At 52.8% G+C, this 20,323-nt stretch overlaps 1 protein-coding gene across 1 annotated transcript; it reads left to right on the top strand.

Annotated features, from left to right (window-relative positions):
* The first annotated feature begins 854 nt into the window (after window positions 1-854).
* Window positions 855-19,980, top strand: LOC100899404 (histone-lysine N-methyltransferase trithorax). The gene is given in 15 exon segments (XM_029110534.1): window positions 855-1,040; window positions 10,217-10,299; window positions 11,424-11,648; window positions 11,750-12,223; window positions 12,421-12,913; window positions 13,047-13,322; window positions 13,457-14,365; window positions 14,521-15,246; window positions 15,411-15,566; window positions 15,669-16,856; window positions 17,028-17,705; window positions 17,839-19,222; window positions 19,331-19,491; window positions 19,655-19,722; window positions 19,875-19,980. Coding segments are annotated over 15 exon segments (7,113 nt in total).
* The last annotated feature ends 343 nt before the right edge of the window (window positions 19,981-20,323 follow it).

Below are 20,323 nucleotides of genomic sequence, written 5' to 3'. Positions count from 1 at the left end.
TGGGCGGGAGGATCTTGATTACAGCTTCGTGTCCCGAACCCAATTCCGCGATGCATCGGAGATTTTTCAACTTTCTCGCCGCTTGGGACAGGCTGATGCTCTCCGAGTGGGCAGAATATGAGGTGAACGGCGCGGCGTACATCTGTTCGTTGATGTGACATCCGCCTCCTTCGGGCTGAGCGCGCATTCCGCTGAAAAAAGGCGCCGAGACACCGGACCCCGATTCGGTCACGATGAGCTAACTTCTGGTGACCATTGAGCGCAGTGTCTGATTTTTATCCGGTATGGGGACAGAGTCAAGTTTGCGAGGTTCGCCGCCTATCCATGTGAAAGCTCGCTCGGCATGTCGGTTGGTGGCTCAATACACCCCTCAATGTGGAAATCCGTCCGGCGACCTAGGTGCGACAGGGAAGGTAGGCTTTCGGGAAGCCCCGTCTGTCCAGCACCGGACGGGCCTCGTTGGTGACGAGCAACAACTTCTGACGATTCGAGCGAGTAGTCCCCATGCAGAAGTAGTGACGATAGGGCGCCATCTGTTTTGCTGCTGCTGCTGCCTCCGCCGCGGCTTGTTCATGATGATGGTTGCTTCAGATTCGTCTAGAGCAAACGTACAGCTGGTCAGCCAGGTAGTGAGTCGAGCCTGTGTCGCTGTGGATGGCCCGGCCGGCTGTCTCTCTGTTATGTTCAGTAGCTAGCGCCGTGTGTCTGGTGGGGCCGGCGGCAGCAGCGGCGAACCGACGGAGGGAGAGAGTTTGTCAGCTGTTCCTTCCCGCCAAAGCGCTCAGATCTTAGCGTTTCGCTGGCTGACTCGACCGTTCTTGGCTTAGCAGCAGAGTAGATTGTTGTGAAACAAAATGGCTTCTCGGGTGCACCAGCGGTTTCCCGGGGCCCGAGTGGGCCGTTGGGGCCGAAAGCTGGTGCGCTGCGGGCAGCCAAATGACGTGAGAGACTCCCCAAACCCCTTGGTCAAGGGGGCAGTTCGCATAACCCGTGCTAAAGCCAGTTTCAGCAGTTTGTTCGGGGAGTCAGAGACCGAAGAGGTAAGTTCGCGGAGTTTTCCTTGCTTTCTCCTCTATTCTGTGACAATCTTCGTGCGTGGAAGTGTCCGACGATCGGTTCCCATCAAGAGAAATGGGAAACCATCGATTGGAAGCCCTTCTGGGCCCTTGTGACGACTGTGTCTGGGCGCGAAACCCCATCTGTTCACTGCCAGTCCATCTCTATCCACACGGTCCGTTGGATGATACCGAGTTCAACGGCGACAGTTTCGGATCTCGGGCGATCCTGCGAAACCCTACCGAAAGACATGAATATACACTCGAGCGGACGCTGAAAGCGCGCTCAAAACGATAAGCACAGGATTTGCCCGGTTCAAGGTCTTCGGGTCTGCTGCCGCTGCCGCAGCTAGCTGCCTGCTTGCCGCTAAGACATACGCAGTTCATTTACACTGCGCTCGTCTCCGCACTTCGAATCACAAACATGCCCGGAGACAAGGATTGCTCACGGCTACCTCAATCGCGACGTTCCAGTTCAGACTCGACTCGCTGAGCTCTTTCGGAAACTCGTTTTCCTCCCTGTTTTTCGAGTGTTTGTTGTTAAGCAGTCTCTCCCACCTATTCGGCCAGCGCAATGACTTCGAACATGACTTGGAATCGGCAAGGTTCCACGAGAACCGATTGGGAGCCTCGTACGTGAAGAGAATCCGGTGTCCGCTTGATTGACAGATTAAACCGATCGGCCTACAAGGATGTGTAGTTTCCGGGATGGATGACCCTTCCCTCGCTCGGTGCTCCTGAGTGCACCGATCGTTGAGGGATCAAGGCGACGGTGTCCGTTGCGTCTAAGGAAAAATGAAAATCCAACGTAGGGATCAATATGCACCTGACTGAGCGATACTGAGCGCTTAGCCGCGCCGTCTTGAATTCATTCCACACGCGTCGGAAATGTCCAGGGGAATGTTGCCAGCTGACCTTTCGCTGAGCATCGACGTTGCTTGTCTGTCTACCTGCGCCGATAAGCGAGAAGTGTGTTCTAAGCGTCAATTTGAACACCATTCCTTGTGCCTTGGATCGGGTCCATGGATATATCGAGCTTCCAGATCAAATCGATGGTTACGAATAATTCCATCCGGATGAATCCGCATTGGATTCGGCGAGCTTTCCCAGACCCTTTCTATTCGGGGTTTTCGTCATGGTGTTCTGGATGCCACTTGAAAGGGGGATTATGATGCTCGGCATCCGAGAAAATTGGGAGAAGCGCGTTCTGATCGTGTCGTTCCCGTTGATCGTTTCCCGTGTCGTCTCCGAGTGATTTCGAATAGGGTTACCGAATAAACCTTCGTTTCCATAACGGGAAATCCTGTCGCCGGTCTGCACCACAGAATTGTGGAATTGTTTGAAGCCGTGAAGCACGTGACTCGGACGGAACCCTCCCTCCCGAACTGACCGAAGGTCCGTGAGTGCCCCGCCACCGATGTTCTGTGCCGACCTGCTTGCCATCGTCGTCGCTTTTTCCTCAGCCGAGGAGCCTCCTCGGATTTCCTCCTCGATTCTTTCCGCCGGCGACTGTTCCATACCGGTCACTGCGTGTTTCCCGTCGCGATCGCTCACTCGATCCGATGTGTTTTCCAGCGTAGAGCCGACGTACTCGCATGAGAACGACTAGCTGACGAGATGTCATTGATATTTTGTAAATGCTCGTCGTGAAGGTCGTTAGCTGCGGCTACTACCACTGCCGCCGCCGCTGCTGTGTTTTCTGAACATTTGCTGCTCAAACGGCTACGGCCCCCGCGACCTTGAGACAGCTCACAGAATTACTGAGCACTGAAATCAATGTCATCAATATTAATGCCAACAAGACCGCAGCTAGAAAGGGTGGACGCTCTGCCAGAGCGTCCGATTAAACCCGCCTGACACTTGAGCAGAGTAGCGGCTAAGTGTCTAGAAGGGTCTACAAGTCATGGCGAAGTGGTAGAATATCCGAGATCAAGGGACGTGACGGGTCTGCTCGCAGCGGAAGCGTCACGCGGATGGAGTGGAGGAGGGAGAATCATAGAGAACGGGGGAGTGACAGGCATCTCGGAAGGTGGTCGACGAAGCCGACTTGAGGGCAGGCGTAGTGGGGAATCTCTCAGGACAATCTTGATGGCCTCCGCGCCCTGAGTCGGGAATTCTCTCCCCAGTGGAGGAGGGGATCCATTGTCGAGACGTTGTCAACAAAACTCCAGTAAGTCAAACTCTGGTGGTTTCTAATGTCGGTCGGGGTCATGCTTGGAAATGTCACTCGCTTGCAAGTCGTTTGGGATATAAATAGATGTGACGGCATTCAAGTGTTTGCTGGATCGGCGTCGTCGAACAGGAGCGTGGTCTCCTAGCCATGCCTTGCTCCCTCGGAGCGGAAAAGACTCGGCCCGCGGAAGAACCTCCATCGTCCTATCGGATTCTCGTTTTTCGAGAAACCTTTCGTCGTTCAGGTTCTATTGTTTCACGTCGATGGCGAATCTCATTCCGTCTCCCTCGTTGAGAATGAGTCTTTCGACCTTTATCTTCGAATATAATATTTTATTACACCTTCCTATCTGAAGCCTCTAGAACCGTGTCGCTCTCTTGTCAGATTGTCCTCGTATTCTTGATCGATCGGAGGGAGATGAGCGTCGAAGTTCTGCGCGCGTTCTGGTGTCTTAGCTAGTCCCATCGTGGGGGGCGTCGAATCGAGATCTCGAAGTACCCAAGAAGTCGCCGCTGGCGGAAAAAAAATTGATCTGGGCTCGGATACTCCTCAAATTATTGACAGCGTATTCTAACAATCGAAGCTTGAGGCGATCCCGAATTCTGACCCTTCCATGGAAACCCGATAGCCTACTCCTCATTCCAGACTAATTGTGAGTTCTAGATGATGACGAACAGGCGCGAGAAAGATCTCTCCAGCAAAGGCGGGGGATTGATGACGTCGATCATGCACTCCTTTTCGATCTCTTAAGTGTTGATCCCCGCTTGATGGAATCAGACTATTGGTACGTAGGAAAGATACCGAAGCTCTAATCCCCGCTTCCGGCCGTGCTACCTACCGGTATGCTCCATTGGTTTGTAACGACTGTTTTCGCTCGTCGTTGTCGGTGTCCATTTCACTTTCGTTGAATTCGTTATTCGGCTTGTTGTCGTCGCTGGCTTGGGTGGTTGAGTCGTCGTTGTCGGAGGCGGCGGTGGTGATATGCTTCGCTGCGTAAACGGTTAGAGAGTTAGATGTTGCTGTCCATGCTGAAGCCTCGACTGCTCCAGCCGCTGTCTGTCTGCGTTCGGCATTGTCGTTGTGTGTGAGTGTGCTTCGTCTTATCGCATATGAATCACACCTCCTAGCTTCACTGCTTCATGGCAGGAACATTAACGACAGAAAGTTATCAGCGACGGAGACTTTCACTTCAGAAGTAAGAATTTTCGCTTGACGACGCGCTCCGACACGGCCCTTGCTTCTCGGCACAAGTAAGAAGAGTCCAACGGCATATTGAGCTCAGTTTGAACGAGACGCTGGGACTCTGCCCCGAACGCCGAGCTTCATCTGCCGATTTTAGAACCGGGCAATTATTCCATTTTGTTCTAGTAATCTTCCGTCGTCAATAAATATCCCCATCACTCAAGAGGTCCTGGGCTCATTCCTCCATCCCGGCAAAAGTTGGATTCATTCGCTTAACTACTCCCGGTAGAGTTATCTAGCGCTTATCGTCTCCTCATCGAACTCCCCCATCGAAGTCAAGTGGAGACTCGAGTTTCTGCGTCCGGTTAACCTTCTATTGCTCCTCGACGGCGGGGAGGAGGGACGAGGCGGAAGCTTCGAGCTCCGACTCCATTGGATTGTCGCCATTTCGAAGAGTTAATGAATGACTAGGAGTCATCGTGTCACTGTGTACGGGTTGCGTGAGATATTCTTGTCGGCGAGATCGCGCATTCCTCGACGCTCTTGTTTACATTTCTGCCGCACTTATCTCACAGTTTGGAATTTGGTCTCAGAAAGTGAGAGCGACCGTTGCCCGAATTCCGAATTCACCCGAAACAGCCAAAGTACTCGAGGAGTTTCACCTGCTTTCGAGCGATCAGCGAATATTTCATTGATGAGGAATAGAATGCATCCATATGGTTCGGAGGTGATTCCTTCGATCCGGAGACTCGGACTAATCTCATACCCGCGGTGCAAAGAGATTGCACTCGACCGAAGGCGACCCGTGTCGGAGAGAGAACCCTGTTCATGGAATCAATTAATCGAATGTGAAACACGTTCGAACGTGGTGGCGCTTGCGATTGTATCAGTGCATCCGATACGGTGGAACAAAGAATGGGACATGAGAAGAATAAATTTGCTGACTGAGAGGATTCTTTCGTGGTGGCAGGGGAGGGAACGAATCTGATAGTCGATATCCCACGCTACCTGCTCGTTAAGGATGTGAGCATCTCGACAAATGGAAAATCTTGTTGAATTATTCGCATTGGGTTTCTCTGATCGCCATTCTGGAGGGACTTGGTGATTGCTGAGTGGATGATGCGTTTCGTGTCGCGGATGCGATGAAGAACTTCAGCTGCAAGGGAATCTGAACCCGGTTCCAGGACCCCGAGGGCCTGGAGGGAGGGGGGGAACCCCCCTCTCCCCCGATGACGACAGAAATCTTGCCACGATCCAGTTGTCCCATCAGGTGGGCCGCCACGGAAAGATGACGAAAGCCGGACAGAAGTTTGGCTCGTTTCGTAACTCGTAGAGCTGCCGCGACTTCTCCCTACGAATACGAGTGAGGTGCACCGAGCCCGTTCCGAAAGCAAGAGAAGAATGGGGCTTTTTTTAATTTATATTTGAAGGGGCTGTCGTCGCCGGTGCCGATCCTTCTGGTGCTCCCTCGGACGCTACCGCTTCTGTTATCGCTGTTTCTGTCGTAATTCAAAGTAATTGTTTGTGCCGAGAACGTTGCAGAAGATTCAACGGGCTGCAATTCGTCGCTTGTTGATGTTTTTGCTCCTTTTGCCTGCTGGTCCGACTTCTTCGATGCTGGCCCGGCCGGCCGGTCGGTCTGCTGAGTGAGTCCACCAACAAGCGATGTGAAACATTTTCTGTAACTGCGGCAACGTTGCCTCGTTGTCGTCGTCGACGGTGGCGGCGCGGAGAGAAAAATAAAGCAAGACACGTGTGACAATCCGTATTCCATTCGGCCCGACGAGCGAACAACCAGTCGGTCTGTCGGACCTTTCGCTTGATTTCTGTCCGCCTGCCGGCCGGCCGGCTTGCCTGCCCGCTCCCTCCCTCAGTCACTCACTCAGAATTCGGGCGCTCTTCGCTGCGACTCCGGCTGCGCTTCAAGACCGACTGTGTATCTTATTCTATCTCCAGCGGGCCAATGGCTCCGCTTGTTTGTCAAACCACAGAAAAATCGTTCTGTAACGAAAAATGAAACACTTCTGGCTTAGCGGAGTTGCCGAAAAAACGAAATTCTCCTTCTTCTGAAGTTCAACGGAGCGACAGCAAATAACAACAACGGCTATCACCACGATCGGCGGCTCCTCCCACCTGAACGTAATTCGGAGTATGAAGCGGACGATTTGGCAGCCGAATCCGCTCGTTGCGTCCGCCGCCGTTGTGAACTCGCTCAGTCGGTTTCCCATCCGGCTCGATATGTCTACGCTTCGGCAATGTAGATCGAATTGTGCATTTTCCGCCAGAAAACATTTCGGATCTGACTCATCGGAGTCGAGAAAGAGAATTAATTCCTCTTTCGCTCCAGAACTCAATCCCACTATCGATGTCTGAAATATGAGAAAACCCCCGGACTGTCGAATTCGGTTCTGGATACGAGTTCCTAATTGAGTATTTTTCCCCCAAATGGAAAATTGAGTTCGCAGAATCACATCCACCACAGTTTGCCTCACTTCCCAGTATCCGACATGAAGGCGGTTCATTCACAAACATCGACAGAGAAGTGGGTATCATCTGAAATGCTCGCGCCTCCTGGAACTCGTACGGGAACGAGGCGGAGCCGGTCATTCCGGCAGGTTCTGTATTGCGATCGAAGAGATTGGAACGACTTCTACACTTTTTATTCTTCCGCAATCAGAGATTGCCCAATCATTACCGACGAGCTCGGGAGCCTTGATACCCGTACTCGTTGAATAACCTGAACTTCGCTGACGACTGTTTGGTGGATTATTCGCTCGATCGTTCGCTTGGTCGGTCGGTCGGTCGCTAGGACGGGTGAGTGTGTCTGTCGAGCTCGAGTCGGAACCTCGCGTTGAGGCCTGGGTTGAGCAGCAGATGTTTTTTCGGTGAGTCCTCGAAGCGCACCCTTCGCTTCCTGACCGAGCTTCGTCGTCGTCGCTGCCGCCACCACCATCGAAGTTGGAGATGGCTGTAGGTTCATGTTAGGCAAACAAGTACGCACAGCACCTCAAAGAGGGAGTGATGTTGCGGCAGCCTCGAAACTATTTTCAAACGAGCTTCAAATGTCCCTATTGAGAACACGCGAACATCCTGCCTGGGCGGTCTCCAAAGGCAATCCGGTTCTGCCGACTTCTGAGAAATTTCGGAGAACGATGAGTGTAAGGTCGAAAACACTTGAATACGACACGGCGGAGTGGAACCCATGCCCCAGCGTGTTGAACTTATTACCCTAACGATGCCGAAGGATTGGAGCCGATCCACGTCGGATCGATCGTTTCAAATCACATCTATAATACTTGCATTCGTTAGGAGCCCGATCGCAGGCTCTGATCTCGAGACCTTTATCGAACGTCATTGGATGTACTGCCAACGTTGCTGCGCAGCGGCTTTATGCTTACCCATGACTCTCCCGAGCGGTTTGCGAGCGCTTCCGTGATTCTCAATTCGGATTTCAAACAGTTCAGGATTTCGACGGAATTCCATCTGCATGAGTCTCCGGAGAAAGCGAAGAGAGTCGGCACTTGAGATTTGACCATTTCGACACAGCTCCTGAGATGCCAATGCGATGCGGCAAGGGCTGAGTTACGAGTTACGAGTCGCGACCCATAGCACCTAATTAGTCATCGACCTATCGATCCTCTCGCGTGTGAATCGGTAACGGCTGCAGACTCGTCAAGGGGCTAGCGAGTCATTGCATGCGTAGCTTCCGGATGTTTATGTGAAGCTCTCGATTCTATTGGGAACTCTCCCTTGCTTTAGCGAATAATGGGGCAACGAGTGGGATCGCGACGACTCTCCCCTTTTCCATGACCGGCTCGTCTCACGAGGAAACGCAGTCAAGCTACAGGTGCAATAAATAAGTTCCCCGCTGCCCATCGAAATTTCGCGAAATACCAATAAGGTACCGCCAGCCGGGAAAAAGCCTCACTTCTTGAAATCCGATCGGCACGGGTAATCGAGAGTGCGTAATACCCATTAGCATTCGGTGGCGAAGCCCTTGGCGACACTTCTCGCTCCGAGCTGAAAATCGTGAGGGAATAAATGCAGGCTGAATCACTCGATCGAGAAGCGTGTTCGCCGATTCGGCTCTGACGGCGAGTGTCTATCTGAGCAAGCTAATTCCTCGAGCGACAGCTCTTTTTAAGAGTCATCGCAAGCGGCGCAAAATTCAAGCGACGGCGAGTAATTTCGAGTCAATGATCAGAATACGAAACGAAGTTCCGGAGTTTCGTTACGGAGGCGGATCGGTTGAAAGTGAAGGTTCGTCGCTGATCGCTATCTGAGACTCGGGCCTCCCTAACGGAAACGTCTCCCTTGTGGGAACTTTTTAATCCGCTCCAACGATTCTCCATCAATCCCAAAGAGGTACAGTCCTTCCGTAGCGAGAGGTCTGACCGAGATAGAGCGACGAACCGAGGGAGACTTGAGCATTTCCGAAATCCCGACCCACAGCGAATACTGCAGTCGAGCGTTGTCCCACAATAACTCTCCGCCGTCGGTTCGGAACACCTGGAAGTGCAGTGACAGAAAAAAGATCCCACTCCCTCAATCGGTCGGTCGGTCATTGCGACCGAAGCTTGTTTTGCGATCCGACCGAGTCGGCCCGGGGACATGGGGGACTCCGATAGACGCATCATTCCATCAGCTCGCTATTGACGTTACCGTCAAGAGTTTTTGAATTCGACTCGATCTTGGCGTCATTGTTTTCCGGCCGCTTCGTCCAGATAGAATGACGGGACAGGCGGAGTCATCATTCGTCGAGAGAAGACATCGCCTGCGCCGCTCACCCCAGAGATACTACATGGAACAAGTGGCGGCCGTTGGTGTGATCGACCCCCTGCGTCTCAGGGTCATCCAAACGACGTGGCTTCAAACAAACGTTGCGCTCATTTAAAACACACTTGGACGACCGACCGGCCGCCCGGTCCACCCCGATGGACACCGCCGCCGAAGAAAGGAGCGAGTCCACGACGGCAACAACGGCCGTCGCAGTAGCGATGGAAACAGATTTCCAGAGATCCTCCAGATCTCGTGTTGATGCAGCGCATTCCTTCATTTCGTTCGGAGAACCGGTTCCGCTCCGGGCTGGAACAACGACACAGCGGTTGCGGCGGCGGACACATTGTTGGCGCGCGGCGTGAAGCGAAATCGCGCCTCGAAGAGAAAGCGAAATCCGGGAGTGAGAGAAGTCCGATAGCGTTGCCGTCCGGTGAAAACGTCGAATCGATCGAAGGGGGATCTAATGCTACCAAGTTGTCTAGGGGCTCATTAATCAAGCGACCGATTGTCGGAAGGCGCATATTTACGAGAACGCCGCCGCTAAAATTTTCGAAGTCAGATGAGGTATCTCTCTGACGCATGCTTCGACGCCATTTGCGGTCACCGAGCGTTCTCATGGATCGTCACGCCGTATTTAATGATTGTGTCGAGACACTCCGCCGACTTACCGAGTTTCTGCGTCGAAGGTCCTCCTCTTCCAAATCGAGCTGTACGGATCTGTGTATGACCGTCCGTACACCTCTCATACCTAGTCGTGCATGTCCTGAAACTTATTCTCGAAACCGTGGGTATTTGTCCTGCTCGCTTTCTTCTCCGTCTCACACTGCGGTGCGGACCAACGCGGTCGCTATCGATGGAGAAACTATTCCATCGGATGGAAAAACCCGGATGAGACAAGGACGGGACTCGAGCCCGGAGAGCCAAAGGAACAAGGGGGCTCATTGAGCAGGGACTGGAATCACCCTGGATCGATGGGGCGATTGAAGAAGCGAGAAAGATGGAATTAAGCACCCTTGATTACTTTCAGGACGAGTTCTTCGGTTTCGCAAAAGATGGATCCATTTTATCATCCGAAGACCCCGGAGGGGGCAGGAAGAAGGCTCGGAAAAGGTACGTGTTTGGACTGGGCACTGCTTCGAGCACTCGGCAAACCCAATCGTGCATCCTCTCCCTCCCTACACCGTCAGCGAATCCTGGAGACTCTGAAAGCTTTTGGGGGAATTGAGCACCACCGGTATCCTACGGATATTTCCTTGCCCACCTCGAAGAGGGAATTCTGCCTCGCCGCCATCGCTGAGACCTCGTTTTTGGCTCCCAAGAGTCTCGATTGCGCGGCCCTGGGAATACGTCATCTGATCCGACTGCCGTCCAAATCCTACCGAGTAATCGAATGAATTCCGATGGGGAATCTCAACGGGTAGTAAGAGAAAACAAGCTCGATATTTTTGAGAAACTCGCGGTTTGAACGCCCGACTCTCACACGATCGAAATTCTCCCGGCTTAGCTCTCGGGTCCCCCTGCCTCGCAACGATGGTCCTATAGATGTGCGATCGTAAATAGATTCCCAATCTCTTCGGTTACTTGTAGGTGGAGAAGGCCGTTAGATTTATTTATCACTGCTTCCATAATGAAGGGCCACTCGGAGAGCGTCAAAAGCGTTTATTCAAGAGAGGGCCCAGAAGCAGAGCGGGCTCCGATAAAGCAAACACTGAGCTCTCGGTCCCTGTAGACTTTTCGATGGCCGATCGCCCGACACGTCGGTCGCTGGCTCGACGGTTCGTTCCCTCATTCTTTCAATCGACGAATCACCTCAGCGGCATCTCGAGATGAGACCGCATCGATGCGAGTCGGCCACCAGCCAATATTCGGGAATCGTCGTTTGCGCGTGAGAGGCGAGCCGAAGCCGCACTCTCGTCTCGGGCGTGTATGTAGACCTAAGTGTAAGACACGAGGGGAACTCTTGCCGAATTGAGTTTGACAGGAGCAGGTACTCCTGATGGGAGTTTCTGAGAGGAGGAATCGTTCCACGGACTCGGGGCGTTCGATAATGAGACAGAGAGTCACCATCCTAACTTTCTAAGACTCCAGGGATGGATTCTCGTCATCGAGCTGACGACGAAGATCAGACTTTGGTTAGGCACGGGGGGTTTCGGAAAGTGGTTCATATTCCCGTGGGAAACTGGGCTGTCGGTGAATTCCTTCCTGACGGCGCACCCTCCTGTCTACTATTACAGACGAGCCACTGAGACCAGCGATTCGGCTGTCGAAGTCAAGAAGCCGACCACGTCGAAAGAGAATAAAAAAGCCAAGCTCTGCAAGGACTCGTCATCAGCACGATCCCCCGAGGACGATCAGGAGGATACGTGCAGCGACGAGCTCAGGAAAATCGTTCGTTTGTACACGGATGTCCTCCTTTCGGACTCCGATCGATCTCGAAACAAGAAGAAAAGGTAAGACGCGTAGCCCTCGCTCGTACGTCTGGATACGGCTCTGTGTCTCAAACCACCACTCGTCTTCGTTCCTGCACGTTGTTTGTAACCTTGTTTACGTCGTCCTGTAGTCTGCCAGCTGAAAAGGATCGCGTCGAGAAGCTCCTCAAAGCCCAATGGGAAGCCCGCCTGAAAAACAATAAGCCAACGATATCACCGAGTGCACCTGCAGCAACGTCATCGTCAGCGACGTCATCTGCGAGCTCTTGCGGGAACCCGGCATCCTCAATCGCCGATTCATCGGATCCAAGGAGCGCCGAAGTGAAGCTCGAGAAACGGGACTTCAAAGATTCTAACTCGATATCGGAATCGGGAGCAACGAGGGAGAGGGAAGCACATCTGAAGGAAACATTACATTCGTCGAAACCCAAAACGAAGCCTCTGCTCCGAGAGCCTCGGCTTTGTCTGGACAAGAAACAAAGATGCGTCATCTGCTCCGTAGAGAAAGGAGCTGCGGGCCACCTATTGAAAGAATACGACCAGCTCATCTGCAGAGTTTGCTTCCAATTTTTCACCAAATTTGTCCGTGTTCCTCAGCATTTAAAGTGAGTCTGTGCTGTCCACGTTCCGTGTCACTGTTGTGCGAATTTTCGTTGCACCGATAATTGTGTTTTACCATTACCTAAATCGAAAGAACTAATTCGCCGATCGAGAGCACTCTCGAATCCCACGGCGCTCCTCATATTGTTCCAACACGGCTCGAGACGGTGTTCCCTTCTAAACCTGTTCTCGACACTTTCAGCTGCAACGGCAGTGCGTTGGGAAATTGCCAGCTGCTCGTGGCGCCTCGATGCCGGGCCTGTTGGGCGCAATCGTGCGTCAACAACCTTCAGTTCGACGAGGACGTAAAGAGCAAGTTACAGGACTTTCTGCACGAAAAGGTCGAGAGGCAGAAGCTTCCACCGAAGGTCAAAACGGTGTTCGAGAAGCTGTCGACCGGCGTCCGTTGCAAACAGGAGTTCGCAGTCCCAAAAGTCCCCGAGTCGAAAATTATCTCGAACAAAGTCCAGTCGAGTCGACGGGAAGAGTGCCCGCTCGACGCGGCCAAGAAGACGTCGAGCAAAAAAGATCTGAGAGACCTAAAAGTCAAATCTCTCGTCCAGCGGCCGCCCTCGGCACGACGGAGGGAGAAGAAGGAGGAACTCGAAAGGGTTTCTAGACGAATTCATTTCGCGGAGAGGAAAGACGACATCCGTCGAGAAGTCGATCAATCCGGAGTCGTACTCAGTCGGAAGGTGAGTCTCCCTTTCTACTTCCGTTGAACTCCCTCAAAACGTATACTATCGGAACTCCATTCTGCCGAGCAGACGGGGTTGTCTGAATTGGGAAAGACTCGAGAATCTTCTCTGACAAGTGTCTCCATCGCAGATCCGGAATCTCCCCAAGGCCCAAGCTCGGAAACGTTACGAGAACGTCGATTCCACCCTCGAGTATCCGGGAATCAAACCTCTCAACTGGAGCTCGTTGGGAGAGGACATCACCCGTATTTTGAACATCGGGCTCCCAGTCATTGTTTCAAACCAGTTGCAGCTATCGAATGTCGTTTTATGTTTCGTGTGTGCTTCCAGTGTTAAACACAACCCGGCCGTTTATTGCGCCATGTGTTGTGAGCCGTACCACACGTTCTGTGTACAGATTCGAGATGTAAGTAACTCAACCACCCAATCTCTTGTGAATACCTGACTGAGCTCGCGCGGTCAGAGTGATGGATTTGACCGACGCCGAGAGGGAAAATTTCCTCTGCACATCGGACGAACTGACTCTCTTTCTCTTTCCAGGTTGAGAATATTAATACTATGAACTGGCTCTGTCCCAAATGTCAAGCTTGTTTCGAGTGCGGTAAGCGAGACAAGCGGAACCAGATGTTGAAGTGTAACAGCTGCAGGGAGGTATACCACACCGAATGTATTCCACCTGTCTACCCGTCGAAACCCAGCAAGCGGAAGAACATTTGGACCTGCATCAAGTGCATTCGTTGCAAGTCGTGCGAAACCAACGCCAGAGTGATGTCTGGTTGGAACTTCGATCTCCAACTCTGCACGGAATGCGTCTCGCTCCGACAGCGGGGGAATTACTGTCCGCTCTGCGAGAAGTGCTATGACGCGGACGACTACGATATCAACATGATCGAGTGCGCCCGCTGCAGAAAATGGGTTCATGCCTCTTGCGAAGAGCTGACCGCTGAGGAATATCAGCGGCTCTCTCTGCTCCCCCACACGGAAAGATTCACGTGTAGACGGTGCGGCCCAAACCAGGACCAACTGAAAACTTTGCTCGCCAAGGCAACGAACGAGTTGAACGAGACCTGCGTCCGGGTGCTGAACCGGATCCATTCGTTGAGCCCGGCGACGATGGCTCTCGCCGGGGAAGTCATAAGCCGCGCAAAATCAAATCGATACACGTCGTTGAAAGAGTTCTGCCACGAAATTCTTCAAGCCGCTCTACGAGGAGGCGTAGCTATTAAGCCCCTACGAGAGATGCTCCTCAACCTGTTGTCGTATCATTTCCAAAATTTGAACAACGACATGATCGATTCGTTGCTGATTGTTGTTAGCCCCACGAAAGACTTCAGAACGGGGGAGAAGAACTCGAAACCACCTCTTCCTGTCCTACCTCCGAGTGCCGATCACCATTACGCGAGATTCGATCCGAACAAGCAGCAAACAATCAAGAAGGAGCATTCGATGGTAAGTCTGAAACAATCGAAATAAATCTTCAGAGTCATCAAGTCTGTAACTCGATTAGGATTTTTGAGTGTCAGACAGGCATATTCGGAACGTGAATGATTTCGATCAGCCAATGATTCACAATATTCTCCCTACAGAATCTCGACGAAACTCAGGACGACGACAGCAGAATATGCGTGTTCTGCATGTCGAAAGGCGACGATCAATGCGCCGGACGCCTCCTCTACCTAGGCTGTGACTGCTGGGGCCATTCGAATTGCACTCTGTGGTCCGCCGAAGTCTACCAAGACGCCAACGACTACCTCCGTAACGTTTACATGGCCTTCTCCCGGGGCCGCTACCTCAAATGCGAGCTTTGCAACGCCAGCGGGGCCACGATCGGCTGCTGCGAACGGAACTGCGTTGCGAACTACCATTTCCGTTGCGCGATTCGAGCCGGTGCCGTGTTCTGCAAAGACAAAAGTGTTTTCTGTCTGAAGCACTCGAGGCTGCAGGGAGGAATCGAGCCGGTGCACCAAGAGGAACTCGCCTGCGACAAGGCGATGTACGTCGATCAGAGCGAACTCAAGAACAGCATCGGAAGGAATAAATCATGGACTCATGGAACGCAGCCGATCCTCATCCGGGCGTGCATCGGCAGCATGGTCATCGAATGTATTGGACGAATTGATCTCGCGTCCGATTTCGATCCTGACGTTCTCGTGCCCGTCGACTTTCGGTGTCGCCGAGTTTTCTGGAGTGTGGAAAACGCACGGAAGCGCACCGAGTACGTGCTGTCTACGCGACAAGTCGAACCAATGAGCTTCAATGATTTATCGCGACACAGCGTCGTTGACCACTGTGCCCGAGCGCCACTCGTGTACGGTGAGTAGCTCGTTGTTGTTTTTCTGTCTGTACTGTCGAGGATCGATCTGTGGTAACGAAATCAGATCGATGCGTCCCTGTGGCGGATCTCCGAATGGGAATATTTGAGGAACAACAACTTTGCTGAATCCACCTTATCAGTAGGGCAGAGCATTAATTTTGCTTTTCCGTTTTTCCAGAGCCACCCACTCAAGCCTATGACGCAGAACGTGAACTCGACACGCGTTTGCTAGAAGAGCTCTCCCGCTGTGTCCACTCGTCCAATTCTCACATCGATTTAACCGAGTTCCTAGAGAGTGTCACTCGATCTCTCGATCCTGAACTGTCTCATCAGCAGGCGAGCACATCCCACACCGGCACCTCTCCCTGTTCATCTCTCCAACAAACACATCATCAGCAACATCAACAACAGCAACAACAGCAGCAGCCATCGCCACAGCAGCAGCAGCAGCAGCAGCCCCTCGTGCTCCAACAGCAGCTGCTGAATCAGCAGCCGCAACAGCAGCAGCAGCAACATGTTCAACAGCAACACATCGCATTATCACATCAACAACAACAACAACCTCAGCTCAGTCATCTCCAACATCACCAACAACAGCTCCTGCAGCAACAACAATCGAATCTGCAACAGCAACAACATCACCATCAGCAACACTCTCCGTTGCCGCAAACGCTACAGCAGGATCTGGTTGAGGGCATACCTTCGGGGTCCGGCAGCCAGTCCGACCATCTGAACCTCGGAGATGTGGATCAGGTCTTGAGACAACATACCGTCTGTCAACCCCTGAATAGATCTTCTCCGCAGCAGCAGCACCAACAACAACAGCAACAGTTAACGCAGCCCCAGTCGCAACATCAAGCGCAGGTTCAGGCTCAGCAACAACCTCAGCAACAGCAAGCCCAACAGCAGCAGCCGTCGCAACCGCAACAACAACAACAGCAAGCAGCCATGGCTGTTGTCACCCAGAGCCCCGCTCAGAACGAGTGCAACCACCTGCAGCATGTTCATTCTCTGCCGGTGCAACACCACCATCATCATCATCATGGGTGCACCCATCAGAGGCATGCTTGCGCTCACCAACATCCTCAACAGCTGCAGATTCAGGCAGCTGCACCTCGGGCACCTCTCCTGAAAAGACGTCCTGACGGCACTGTCGCCCTGATGACAAACCAATTGAGCACAGCGGCGCGACCAACACTGGTGAACGCTGCGCTCATGGGTCAGACGCCGCTGCAGGTGGCAGTAAATTCGAGCCTCCTTCAACAACAGCTGTTCCCGCAGCAGCCGACCTCGCTGTTGTCACCGACCGGGGTTCAACTGGTGCAAGCGAACGGGAATCTCACGATCCTAAATCCGACCTCCATGGTACGAGGAGTCACTGACATAGTACGGGCTGTCGGCGAGGTTCAGACGACCCTCGCCAGCCCCACGAGTTCCATGACGGGGACGATCGTCAGCAAAATCTCACCTCCAAGACCAAAAACAATTCTGCCCAAAATGGCCACGGTGGCAACGAATCAATTGAGCGCGGCAGCGACGACGACAACTCACATCAAAGCTGCGATTCCCCTCCAGACAAACAAAACTCTACTGACGACCACGGCTTCCGGCATAATTCCCACAACAGTCGGTCCGACGATGGCCCAAACTCCTATTCTTAGTGTTCCTCAAGCTGGTCTCACTCCACAGCTACTCAGCCTCGCCATACAGCAGCAGCAGCAACAACATCAGCAGCAGCACTCCCAGTCACAACAGCAGCAACAACAACAACAGCAGCAGCCACAATCTCAACAACAGCAGCAGCAACAGCAATCGACAGCGTCAGCGAACCCTCAGTGTGAGGTGTACGAAGTTCCGGGCGGAACTATCATCATTCCCAAAAAAGTCAACAACCCACAAAACAATCAGAATCCATTGAATCCTCAGACCGGGGTCAGCCTCCTGGGCGGCATGCAGTTCTTGGGTCAACAAGCCGCGTGGCCTTTCGCGACGCCGACAATCCAGTTGATTCAAACGCCGACAGGCCAGCAGGCCGTTGTTTTGAATCCTTTCATGTCCACCCCGATGATCTACCCCCAACTGGCTATGCCGAATCTGCTCCTCCCTCAGGGCGCGTTGGCCCAGTTGGTGGGTCAACAAGGACAGCGTCAGAGTTTGGTCGGCTCGATCGGACCCCAGGGCCTCCAGATAATTAATCCGGCTCTGATTCCCAAGCTTCACGCTGTCACAGCCCAGCAGCAGAGTCAGCAGGCTCCGGCTCAGCAGCCGCAACAACGGCCGCAACAGGCCCAAGCGATTCTGCAGACCCAACAACAGCCGTCGCATCAACAACAGCCGCAGCAGCAGCAACAACAACAACAACAGCAAACGGATCCTTCGGCACTTCAACAGCAGCCGCAACAACAGTCTAGTAATTCGATCGTGAAATGTATGACTACACAAGCCCCGGTGACGAAGGCATCCACGAGCACTTCGGTGAGTCGAGTTTCGAAGACCCTCCTTCCCATCAGAAAATTTTCCCCTTTTCTCGCCAATTAGGAGATGGCCGGGACATCCCGGAGGAAATCGAATCTATGAATCCTCGTTGACCGGTTATTTATTTTTCTAGCAGAACGAGTCTCACCAACTATCCATCGGAGGTCAATCGAGTAGCCCCGTGCTCAGCACCGGGCCTTGCCTCCCCGAGAAGAGTTCACCCTCAGACGTCGTGTCGACGACGACACAAGACATTTCCATCGAGGACAAGGACTCTCCGCGGGGCCATCTCAGCCTTGAGAGCGACTTGAATACCCAGCGGCCGAACTCGATGAATAATGATCGATATCCCGAGCCCGACTCGTCGACCAACGAGCTCCCCCTCATCGAACGCATGGGAGGGTGCTCACCGCTCCCCTTGCCGGCCCCTCAGAGCCCCTTCTCGTGTTCGCCGTCGCCATCGTGCTCACCCGGTGAACAGGAGGAGGATGCGGACAGTATATTTGCTCTCTTGCGGAAGGCTGCCAACAAAATCATGGATTCGGGTCTGCAGGTGGAGGTCGCGGACAGCTGCACGAACGATGAGCAAAGTTTGTCGCAAATCGAATGTACTCCACTGAGTCTTCCGCCGTCTCAGCCGATATCCCAACCAATGATGTCCATCCAACACCACTCGCCTCAACAGCAAGAGCAAGAGCAGCAGATGATCCCGCAGCAGATGTCCTTTTCCATCGATAAGCAGGAGCCTCTACAGCAGCTGCAGACTCCAGCGCTGCAACAGTCGTTCATGCAGTCCAACCAGCAGCTGCAACCGGCACCCGTGGTCAGTAACAACACGGCGACGGTTAATCTCCCCATCGAGGCGACGGCGGACGACTCGCAGATGTTCCCTCAGACATCACCGAAGTCCACCACGCATCCGGTGGACGCGCCCCCCGAAGACCGACCCTACATCGTGTACAGTCTCGAGAGCAGTGACGGCGCATACAGGAACGAGTCTCACAACGTGAACACGTTGTGGAAGGATCTCTTCGAGAAACTTCAGCAGGCTCGGATCAACGCTCATCTTGATCCCCTGCCGCTAGATCTGTCGGAAATCGATGGCTACTCGATGATGGGCTTGCGCAACACGCTGATCAGCCAGCTGGTGGAACAACTGCCACGGGCCGACGAATGTCTGATCTATAAAGCGAAGCACTGCAAGTGGCGAGGTCTCTTCAAGAACCCTTCCGGATGCGCTCGCATGGAGCCGTTCGATGGACAGAGATCCGATCACGATATGTTCTCGTGGCTAACCTCATACCACAGGCATCCCCCGAGGTTCTCGTCACCTACTTCGGACCATGATGTCACTCCCACCTGCTCGAAGAGGCAAACTTCTCTGGATCTGCCCGACGGAATGCGCTACCGGCATCTCAAGGAAACAACAAAGCAAGTTGCCGGAGTCTACCGCTCTGGCATCCATGGCAGAGGGCTATACTGCAAGAAGGACATCGCCAAGGGCGAAATGATCATCGGTGAGAATCCGTCTAGTCTCGAGCAATGCATGCGATGGAAGTTATTGGATTCCCCTCATCACGTGTCGGGCTTATTTTCCTCTCTCTAATCCGAATTCGAATTTCCAGAATATGCGGGCGAAGTCATTCGAGCTTCGTTGTGCGATCGCCGCGAGAAATACTACGAAGGTCGGGGATTAGGCTGCTATATGTTCAGAATGGACAACGATGAAGTAGTCGACGCGACCGTGAAGGGCAACGCGGCTCGCTTCATCAACCATTCATGTGATGTAAGTCCCAGGTAGTCAGAGTCAACATGGAGTTCCCAATCCGATCTTCGTCGGTCCGGCCTGGATGGTCGGGACAGACGACGCGCCGTATCGAATTAAGCGGAAATCGATGTCGGAAGAATCGAACAAGAGATGGAAAATTAATGTAAGCATCAATTCGCAGCCCAACTGCTACTCGAAAATGATCACGGTCGACAACAAGAAGCACATTGTAATCTACGCGCTGCGAGAGTAAGTTCCGTTCTCGTTACCGACTCGATATTCTTCCGTTTTTCACATCGGCGATGATCCAAGACTATGCGTTCAAGGCAGCTGACGATATATCGAGAGCTGAAATCCACCAATTCCCTTTCACCCCTTGACTCTGTCTTCTTCACATCCAGGATCCGCACTGGCGAGGAGCTGACATATGATTACAAGTTTCCCATCGAAGACGACAAGCTGCACTGTACTTGTGGCTCGAGGAGATGTCGTAAATTCATGAATTGAAGACGGATGGAAGGCTGAGCGTAGTTCCTGCGTGAACGGAAATTGTATCCAACAAATCGAGTGTGAGCGACATGAGACATTTATCTTCATGTGATTATTGATTGATTGATCGAATGACTGATTGATCGAATGACTGATTGACCGGCGAGCTGCCCGAAGCGAAAGTCATCGACGGATGTTGTATTTTTATATATTTTTGCTCTAATCCTCTCGATCGAATCATCTCAGGCAGTTCGAGCAAGTTACTTGAAATTGATCGTTCATGTACGTAGTTGTTGGTAAAGGACGAACGTCAAAACTGCGGGAAGGAGAAAATTCCATGGTGGGAGGCGCAGAGGACACA

The sequence above is a fragment of the Galendromus occidentalis genome, unplaced genomic scaffold (genome assembly GCF_000255335.2).
Source record: "Galendromus occidentalis unplaced genomic scaffold, Mocc_1.1 scf7180000076709, whole genome shotgun sequence".
NCBI classification, from domain to species: domain Eukaryota; kingdom Metazoa; phylum Arthropoda; class Arachnida; order Mesostigmata; family Phytoseiidae; genus Galendromus; species Galendromus occidentalis.
The sequence above is the reverse complement of the archived record's forward strand: the minus strand, read 5'-3'. Positions and strand labels throughout refer to the sequence as shown.